Source organism: Cibotium barometz, chromosome 19, assembly GCF_041138505.1.
Source record: "Cibotium barometz isolate CiBa-2024 chromosome 19, ASM4113850v1, whole genome shotgun sequence".
In the NCBI taxonomy this organism is placed as follows: Eukaryota; Viridiplantae; Streptophyta; class Polypodiopsida; order Cyatheales; family Cibotiaceae; genus Cibotium; species Cibotium barometz.
In genome coordinates, this window is record NC_141064.1 from 39,493,615 (window position 1) to 39,504,571 (window position 10,957).

Here is a 10,957-nt window from a genome sequence, read left to right on the forward strand (position 1 = left end):
TACAAGCATTATCACATCACCGCATTACACTATATCTGCTCTCACCTCACACAACTCTTAGAAGAGCTCACTAGCATCCATTAGAGAAGAAGAGAAGAGAGAGATAAATACTCTACTACACAATAACAAAAGACTTATGTACAAGGCACAGACATAATTATGGCCAATCGAACACTCAAGGCTCATAAGTTACCTATTACAATGCTTAATCTCATATTAAATGTGCGAAGTACATTGATAGGGGATTCATCCTAGCTTGATGTTATGCACTCTTGGAGCAGGAAATGCCATAAAGTATTCCATCAAACCATTATTGATGCATGTCCAAGTTGTAGATTTGAGCATTGTTACTTCATAGCTTTATTGCACATACTTTTGGTGTATGAGTCTTTGCTTTTTTGTGTAGAATATTAGTGACAACAATTATTAAAACTGAAAAGCAACGCCAAAAATGTTATGGCTCGTTCCGAACTCTCCTAGAAACACATTTACAAGAGAAATACCTGACAAGCTATAACTATCATGAGGATCTTTTCGCTGGAGGATTCATAACCTTTGAGGTCCTATTCCGACATTCGTTGGGCTTCCGCTCTCTGCAGGAGCCAGCGTCCCCTCAAGGGCCTTGTGCAGTAGCCAGAGGAGGAGGGCATAGCAAGAGCTAAGAGTGAGCTGGTTTCTACTTTTGAGGAGGAGAAAGAGGCCGAGAACGTCAGAAGGATGAGAAAAAAAAAGAACTCTGCATGTGAGAGCGAGAGAGAGATCTACACAGTTGTGACTATTGAGCCACTACAAGAGGACTAGACATATCTCGCTACAACGAGAGAGCACTCTAGAGAGACAAGACCCTTCCTCCTCTTCTTGTTCTAGAGAGTCCAATCTGTTGAGTAGATGCATGTTGGACACGCCCCCAAACACAAATTAGAAAGATTTTAATAATGATCTTTCCTATTTTTGAACCTTACAAAAAAAAAACCTTCACATAAATATTAAACCAAAAAAATAAATTAATCACACGCTCCATTTTAATTTTGATTTTGGTGGCCTATTCAGCTGTCTCTGTCGAGGTTAGGACCAGAGCCAACAAAGCCGAGGATCCATCGGAAGTGGATGAGTTGCAGGGATACCAGGAGCCCTTACGAACTATTCCCAAGAGGGCAAGGACGTATAGCCGATCATACGACAGCATTAGCAACATAGAAGTTGCCAATGAACGGACAGTGGACAAAACTGTACGACGGAGGCAGTGGGGTTTTGTGTTAGTATACGATCTTCGACATCAATTGTACGGCCAAGGACTGTACGACCACCTTGTCTCACACCTTAGCACGACGCAGTCTCTCCCCCGCCCCCAAGCATGAAAATCAGTACCTGCACTAACTCAACCAAGCTGTGCAGTTGCCAGGTGTGGCATCCTTTTGCCTTTTTGCCCCAGGTGTAGCCTCGTTTCGCCGAATAACCTACTGTACCTGTTGTAGCTGCCTACCATACCTGTTGTACCTGCCTTTAGTACCTGATGTACCTAATGCACCTGCCATGTACTAGCTGTAGGCATTTTCTGTACCTGCTATGGCTGCCTACTGTACCTGTGTTACCTGCTGTAGCCGGTACCTGACTATGTACTTGCAAGTACATGTTGAAACCTTGACTATCTTGCAAGTACAAGCTGAAACCTTAACTGTACCTGCAAGTACAAGCTGAAACCCTAACTGTACCTGCAAGAACATGCTAAAACCCCAACTGTACCTACAAGTACAAGCTTTAAAAAATCATGTTGTACCTGCAAGTACATCCCGAATGTCACCCTACATCTACAGTACCAGATGTCTGTGCTGTGAACCGGCACCAAGTGTACCTGTTTGAGTACCTACTATCGACACCGCATACTAGTACTTGTTTGTGTACTTGTACCAGGGAGGCTTGAACCACAGTCTTTACGAGGGTGTGAACCAAGCTATAGTATGAGAGCACTGGTTTGTGCATCTCGGAATGACAGTTTCGTGATCACTTCCCTCCAAGTGTATGAGACTAGTGGCCAGGCTATTTAGACTCATTCGACGAGTCCGGCATCCACAAACTATTCAGACACACTTCTATTTGTGTAACTTGTCTTCATACTTGCATTGCATTGGATTATCTGGCTGGCAAGCCCTTGGAACTTTGTACAGATTTAAATACTCCAATAATATACTTCAGTATTGAGGTGGGGGTCGCCCGTTCGCGGCCCCAATGATGGTGTAATGTGCAGTGCTTGTCTCTTTTGCAGATTATCTTGTGCAATGATGTATCATTCAGTTTTTATGTGCAATGTGGCTTTTACATATGAAGCGTGACGTGTGTATTGTTCACAAGACAGTGCCCAAGGACGTTCACACCTAGCCGGCGTAGTTTCAGCTACTGCAGTTGCACTACCATTGCCTATAGTCCTCACAAGGACACTTCTGTGTGGCACATCTGGTTTGAGTAGTAAGCTCCTCTAGCTTCAATGTCCATAATTTTTGGGCGTGCATGGGGTGTTCCGCTGTGTGTACAGATTAAGTTCATGCAATAGCCAACTTCGCATTGTGCCCACATAACAAGTCTATCTTTGCATCATCAGGTACATCCTGTGACACCCAACTTAAACCTGGGACACAACCTTCCTCCTGCATTTTGAGCGAAAGCTCTTCTAGCTTTGTATAGATATTTTTGGTTTGAGAACGGTTATCATCCCCAACCAGAAAAGAATGCACAACCCCATTAACATCAGTACAACAATGTCCTGGCTTCTTCCATACTTGTTTTTTCAATCTCAATGCCTCAACCTTGTTTGCATCCTCCTGCATGTCTGCATCTGCATAGATGCTACACATACAGACATAAGCTGCAGCATCCTTATCATCGAATCGCACTGCATGTTCAAAGGCTATATTTCCAAGCTCTACGTTGCCCCATTTCCGACAAGCATCTAACACAACTTGCCATACCACAAGATCAGGATAGAACTGCATTTTCTTGATCATTGCTACCGCCCTATCTAAGTGGCCTGCACGACAGAAGAGATCAACCATGCAAGTGTGGTGCTCAAGAGTTGGACTGATGCCATAGTCTTTTGTCATGATCTCAAAGTACACCTGGCCCTTGTCCACCAGACCTGCATGACTGCATGCATTAAGAACACTAACAAATGTGACCAGATCTGGCTTTTCACCTCCTCCTCTCATTCTATCAAAGGTATCGAAGACACTTTCACTTTCTCCCAGCTGGGCATATCCTGCAATCAGTGCATTCCAAGAGATTACATCTCGAACTGGAAGCTTGTCAAAAATTTCATGTGCTTTTGCAAGTGAGCCACATCTGGCATACATATCAACCAGTGCGTTGCCGACAACAAGGTCTTTTACCAACAAGCCTTTTCTGGCTATCTCAGCATGTATTTCTCTGCCCTTGTCCAGGGCTCCGATACTGCCACAAGCTTTCAAGATGCAAACAAAAGTAACAACATCTGAAGAGATCCCCTCAAGTTGCATCTGTTCAAAACACTTCAGTGCTTCCTCACCGTGCTCATGTTCAGCATAACCGGCAATCAGTGTAGTCCATGAGACTGTGTCTCGAACTGAAAGCTTGTCAAACACTTCCCGCGCTGCTGTAAGTGAGCCACATTTGGCATACATATCAACCAGCGCATTGCCAACAAGAAGATCTCTTTCTAGCAACCCATTTCTTGTAATCTCACCATGTATTACTCTTCCCTTGTCTGTGGCACCAATACTGCCACAAGCTTTCAAAATGCAAACAAATGTGACAGCATCTGGAGAGACCCCCTCCAATTCCATCTGTCCAAAAGACTTCAGTGCTTCCTCACCACACTCATGTTTGGCATATCCTGCAATCAGTCCAGTCCATGAGACTGCATCTCTAATTGGAAGCTTGTCAAACACTTCCTGTGCTTTTGCAAGCAAACCACATTTGGCATACATATCAACCAGCGCATTGCCAACAACAGGATCTTTTTCCAACAACCCTTTTCTGTTGATCTCAGCATGTATTTCTCTGCCCTTGTTTGTGGCTCCAATACTACCACAAGCATTCAAGCTGCAAACCAATGTGACAGCATTTGGAGAGATCCCCTCAACTTGCATTTGTTCAAAATAGTTCAATGCTTCCTCACCGCGTTCATGTTTGACATATCCTGCAATCAGTGCATTCCAGGAAGCTATGTCTCGAACTGGAAGTTTCTCAAACACCTCTTGTGCCTTTGCAAGCAAGCCACATTTGGCGTACATATCCACCAGCGCATTGCCGACGACAAGGTCTCTTTCCAACAACCCATGTCTGGCCATCTGGGCATGTATCTCTCTGCCATTGTCTATGGCTCCGATATTGCCACACACTTTTAAGCTGCAAACAAATGTGACAGCATCTGGAGAAATTCCCTCGCATTGCATCTGCTCAAAACAGCTCAGTACTTCCTTGCCACACTTGTGTTTTGCATATCCTGAAATCAGTGCATTCCATGAGATTACATCTCGAACTGGAAGCTTGTCAAATACTTCCTGTGCTTTTGCAAGCCAGCCACATTTGGCATACATATCAACCAGCGCATTGCCAACAACATGATCTTTCTCCAATAACCCCTTTCTGGCAATCTCAGCATGTATTTCTCTGCCCTTGTCTGTGGCCCCAGTATTGCCACACGCTTTCAAGCTGCAAACAAACGTGAAAGCATTTGGAGAGACCCCCTCTAGTTGCATCTGGTTGAAACAGTTGAGTGCTTCCTTGCCATGCCCATGTTTGACATATCCTGCGATCAATACAGTCCACAAGACTACATTTCGAACTGGAAGCTTGTCAAACACTTCTTGTGCTTTTGCAAGTGACCCACACTTTGCATACATGTCGACCAATGCACTGCCAATGACAAGATTTTTTGCCAATAACCCTTGCCTGGCAATTTCGGCATGTATTTGTTGGCCCTTGTCTATGGCTCCAATAATGGCACAAGCTTTCAAGCTGCAAATAAATGTGACTGCATTTGGAGAGACCCCATCGAGTTGCATCTGTTCAAAGCAGTTTAAAGCTTCCTCAGCATGCTTTTGTTTGCAATGTCCTGCAATCAGTGCAGTCCATGAGACTACATCTCGAACTGGAAGCTCATCAAACACTTCCCGTGCTTTTGGAAGCAAGCCACATTTGACATACATGTCAATCAAGTTGTTGCCAAGGAAAAGGTCTCTTTCTAACAACCCCTTTTTGGCAATCTCAGCATGTATCTCGCCACCCAGTTTGGCATCTTTGAGCTCAGCACAAGCCTTAAGTAAGGCAACAAACGTATAACAATTAGGATGTACAGAATCCTCTTGCATTTTCTGGAGCAGCTTGAGAGCATGCCGCAACTTCCCACATTTGAGATGGCCTGTGATCAGGGAAATCCAGGAACAGTCGTTCCGATACTCCAACTTGTCAAAAACCTTCTGAGCATCGCATATGCTTCCAACTTCCACCAGCATTGAGACCAGGTGATTGCCTAGTGATCTATGAGCTTCTAGCCCATATTTGCACATGTAGGCATGCAAGCGCAGTGCATAAGCTGGGTTCCTCTCTTTTGTGCACTTGTGCAAGATGCATGCAAGGTTCTCAACTGAAGGTTGGGGCGTCATCCCCTCTTCCAGAGAAGCCAATGCATGCTCTAAAGAAAGACTCTCCCAACCACCACTGCTGCTGTTGTAGCCATTGTTCTTCTTTTTCTCCGTCGCTTGGGGCGGAGAAGAAGGCTCCTCTTCTTCTGTTTTCTCGAGCATGTGTTCAGCCCAACAGGCGTCCATCCATATCGACTCCTTGGTAAGTCCTTTTCTGTGGCATATGATCCACAGCAACAACAAGGCTCAGCAGCAGCTTTCTTTACTCTTGTGTGCTGTTTCGCTTGTTCCACCACTGCGAGGGATGCGAAAAAATTCTTCCATACGCTTGCGCCTGGTGTTCTTGAGCGATCCCGAGGAATCTCTCGTAGTACTAGAGAGAGAGAGAGAGAGAGAGAGAGAGAAATTTTATAATAATGGGATTTATCAAATTTTGTTGTAGAGAGGACTTGTTCCACCACCGCGAGGGATGCGAAAAGTAATTCTTCCATACGCTTGCGCCTGGTGTATAGAGAGAGAGAGAGAGAGAGAGAGAGAGAGAGAGAAATTTTATAATAATGGGATTTATCAAATTTTGTTGTACAGAGGACTTGTTCCACCACCGCGAGGGATGCGAAAAGTAATAGAGAGAGAGAGAGAGAGATTTTATAATAATGGGATTTATCAAATTTTGTTGTAGAGAGGACTTGCATACATATGTATTTACTTACCATAAAGAAAGTGTAACGAGTGTAGCATTATATGGTAGTGATGTGTGTGAACACACTTAGGGTTGTCGGGCATTTTTTCTCTCACTGGAAGGTTTTTTTCCCGTGCGTATGTACACCTTCTTATCTACTCATTTTGGGGTATATATTGATCTTTTGTATTTGGCACACATTTGTTTATTCTAATCTAGTGAGTTTGTGTGCTCTCAAGCTTCTCTATCTTGTGTGTACATTGTTGCAACCCTAGCCCTAATTTCAACAATTGGTATCAGAGCTAGCTTCCTTGACACTTGATCTAGTAGTCTGCCTCCTTCCTCACGACCATGTTTTTCTGTCTCCGATTGAGATACCCTCTTTTAGGAGAAGAAGGTATATATTGTAGTGTGATGTATACAAAGTTTTCGATGTCCGCGGCGCAATTCGGGTGTGTTTCGAGCACGTTTTGGGCACCACAAGGAGAGGCGTCATTTTACATTGGTTTTGCTCGATTTTGGGTGTTTAGGTTGTGCAGTGGCAAAGATTTGGTGTGCAGCAGCATCTACATTGTCTTGAACAACATCGACCATCATACTTTCGCCAGTAACACTCTATTCTCTACTCTGTGTTATTTTTCATACACTTTGCAAGTAATTCAGTCAGTTGACAGCTATTCGGGGTTGCATTCACACTCAGTGAATACTGAGTGAGTACTTGTAGTGTGTTGAAAGATTTTACATTTGGTAGACAGTCATGGCTGGCAGTAGTGATGTATCAACATGTTATCTGCTGAGGACAAACTTGATGGGACTAACTACCCATTGTGGTCCTATATGATGAGGCAGTACTGGTTGCTAGGAATGTGGTCAATGGTAATGAAACTTGTCCTATTTCACAACTACCAGTGCAACCAGGTACTGCAAGTACATCTGAAGTAAAATCTGATACAAATGTGCCTCATCCACATGCACTACCAGTACCTCTTATTGCTACTCAAACGAGATGGTACACAATGAAGCACATATTGCATATCTACGCAAACAGTTGGAGTCTGAGCACATGAATGAGGGAGACTCAATGAAGAGCTTCTTAACCAAGATCAAAGATTTTTAGGAGCAGCTCGCTAGTGTGGATGAGATATATCCTAATAGTACATTGGTGCCCACAGTTCTGAATGCATTGTCGGATTCTTATCAGAGTTTTACCTCTACCCTTAGACTCATAATGAAGGAAAATCCAAATGCCCTTACATTTGATGAGCTGGTTTCATTACTCTTGCAAGAAGAGCAGTCTACGCAAAACAGATCTGTTATGTGAGTTGGTGACCAAGCTTTTGTTGCCAGTCAGAAAGGCAAAGGTAAAGCTTCTTCGCATGGTAGCTACAAGCCAAAATCAGAATCCTCAAGTAAGGATGCAGAGAAAGAAGGTGATAAGCCTAAAAAGAAGGGCAAGTGTTACCATTGCAGGAAACCAAGGCACTACATAAATGAGTGCAAGAAAAAGCCAAAGAAGGAGAAAAGAAAGAATCGGGCATGGTTGTGGCTGATGCATCTGCACCAAGTGAAGAGAAGAAGGAATCTGCAAGATTTGCTTAAGATGATTGGACATGGACTGTACATTGTAGTTATGACTCTTCTGTTCATGATGTATGCATGTCAGTGGGGGTAGCAGAATCGAATGCCTGGTACTTTGACAGTGGTGCTAGTAAGCACATTACTTCACAAAAAAAATTGTACTCATCTTTGGAATCTGTCCCAAGTGCAAGAACCATCACATGTGAAAATGGTTCCTCACATATCCTGTCAAAGGAGTTGGTAGAGTTATGCTCACTGCTGCAAATGGGGGCGCATTTACTCTTTATAAAGTTTAATATGTGCCAGGCATTAAGAAGAACTCGATGTCAGTTTCAGCCTTAGCCTTGTCAGGCTTGATGGTGAAATTTGTGGATGACAAATGTACAGTTCAGGATAGAAATGATGGTTATTCTATCATTGTCTTATGTACCTTGTTTCATGGCCTATACAAGATAGATGTATTTGAGAAGTTGCCAACATGATGCTTGCTCAGTCTCTACAACTCGTGCTATGAGTGATGTAGAATTATGGCATGCATGATTTGGCCATCTGAATTATGGCAGTTTGTTACGCCTTCAAAGGCATGATATGGTGTCTGAATTGCCAACTCTTGAGACCCCTGATAGACATGTATTCTTGGTAAAATGCATTGGGGCATCATTTCCAAAGGATGGATCTGTGAGAGCTGTTAAGAAATTACAACTTATACATAGTGATATATAAGCTAAATTATGGCAGTTTGTTACGCCTTCAAAGGCATGATATGGTGTCTGAATTGCCAACTCTTGAGACCCCTGCTAGACATGTATTCTTGGTAAAATGCATCAGGGCATCATTTCCAAAGGATGGATCTGTGAGAGCTGTTAAGAAATTACAACTTATACATAGTGATGTATGTGGTCCTATGTGAGGACACCATCTATTGGGACATATCTCTACTTCATCACTTCTATTGATGATTACTCCAGATATAGTTGGGTGTATCCATTAAAGCAGAAGTTAGAACTTTTTATGTGCTTTAGGCATTTTGTATCCATGGCTTAAAATGCATGTGAATGTAAAGTTGGCCGAGGGGGGGAAGTATATGTCCAAGGAATTTTATGCATATATGGTCGAAAAAGGCGTAAGGCATCAATGTACAGTGCTATACACACCTCAGCAAAATGGTATAGTTAAGAGGAAGAACATGTCTCTCATGGAGATGGCACAATATATGGCCCAAGATTTACCTCATCGTTTTTAGTTAGAGACAACTATGTGTGCAAACTATGCGTTGAAAAAATGCCCTACCAAGGCCTTGTAGTTGTTTAATGGAGGGCAGCCATATGTAGAGCAATTGAATACTCAACCAAGTGTTGAAATTCAGCCTTTGTAGGTACAAAATCAGCCTGCAAATCAACCTTTTGATGAGGAAATTATTGAGGACGTAGTGGATGAGGAGAGAGCAGCCATAGAAGAATCTAGGCGTATGCCTAAATGGCTTGTGCAGACATTAAGAAATAGCAAGTTAGCAGCTCCTTTACCTAGCAGAACTCGTGTAAGTTCTCATCATGCAGATTATTCTCATGTGGATCATGTTCTCATTTCTACTTTATGTAATGAGGAATATGTTTCCTTTGAGGAAGCATAGGATGATGATCATTAGATGCATGCTATGTAGGATGAGTATAACTCTATACTCAAGAATGACACCTGGTATTTGACAAATCTACCTCATGGCAAGAAGGCCATTGGTACTAAGTAGGTTTACAAGTTAAAATGCAAAGCAGATGGTAGCATTGATTGCCTACAAAACCAGACTTGTTGCAAAGGGATATGCCCAGCAAAAGGGTATTGATTATGATGAGACCTTTGCACCCACATCTCATATGACTACCATTAGGTGTCTCATTGCTTTGGCAGCACATCATGGGTGGAATGTACATCAGTTGAACATTAAGACTACATTCTTGAATGGTGATTTACATGAGGAGGTGTATGTATCGCAGCCTCCTGGTTTGCTGTGAAAGGAAAAGAGTCTAAAGTATGCAGGTTAAAAAAGGCTCTTTATGGCCTTAAGCAGGCTCCTAGAGCATGGTATGAGAAGATTCATACATACTTGATTGCAAATAATTTTTGCAATCAGTCCAACAGAGAGTACCCTCCTCTATGTGACGAGGAGTAAGGACACATTTTTTATCATCGTTCTATACATTGATGACATCCTGCTCATAGGACCCGATATAGATCAGATTTCAACCTTTAAGACTGATTTGCAGTCATCATTTGAGATGTCAGATTTGGGGCCCTTGCTGCAGCACAATGATGGTATTGTTATGCTACAGTCTAAATATATACGGAAGCTATTGAAGAGGTTTAATCTTGAAGACTGTAAACATGTGGCTACACCTATGGAGACAGGTACTCGACTTAGTCTTCAAGATGCAGGAGACTCTTGTGATGCTAGTTTGTATCAGCAGGCTGTTGGATCCCTTCTTTATGTGTGCAACACGAGGCCAGATATACAATATGTGGTCTCACAGTTGAGCAGATTTATGCATAGCCCAGGTACGAAGCATTGGCAGGCTGTTAAGCAAGTTTTTTGCTATTTATAGGGCACCTAGTATTTTGGATTATTTTATCCAAAGGGGGGTGAGTCACAGCTGCATGCTTTCAGTGATTCAGATTAGGCTGGATGTTATGACACACGAGTGTCCACCATTAGTGGGTTTTGCTTTCACCTTAGTGATTCATGTATATCATGGCTCAGCAAGAAGCAGCCTACACTGGTGGCCACTTCCAACAGTTTGTGAAGCTGAGTACATGGAAGCTTTTACATCTACAATTGAGTGTGTGTGCATTGTTGCAACCTTAACCTAATTACAATAGTTTGTGAAGCAGCCTACACTGGTGGCCACTTCCAACAGTTTGTGAAGCTGAGTACATGGAAGCTTTTACATCTACAATTGAGTGTGTGCATTGTTGCAACCTTAACCTAATTACAACAAGGAGGAGTTGTAATCTGAAAGCTTCTAAATCTAAACCATTGATTGCTCTGTGTGTGTGTGTGTGTGTGTGTGTGTGTGTGTGAGAGAGAGAGAGAGAG

General features: G+C 42.8%; 1 protein-coding gene across 1 annotated transcript; it reads right to left on the bottom strand.

Annotated features, from left to right (window-relative positions):
* Positions 1-986: 986 nt before the first annotated feature.
* Positions 987-6,025, bottom strand: LOC147628572 (pentatricopeptide repeat-containing protein At5g27110-like). The gene has a single exon (XM_086813770.1). It carries the CDS (start codon positions 5,799-5,801, stop codon positions 2,538-2,540), a length of 3,264 nt encoding a protein of 1,087 aa, XP_086669896.1. The 5' UTR covers positions 5,802-6,025; the 3' UTR covers positions 987-2,537.
* Between the last annotated feature and the right edge of the window lie 4,932 nt (positions 6,026-10,957).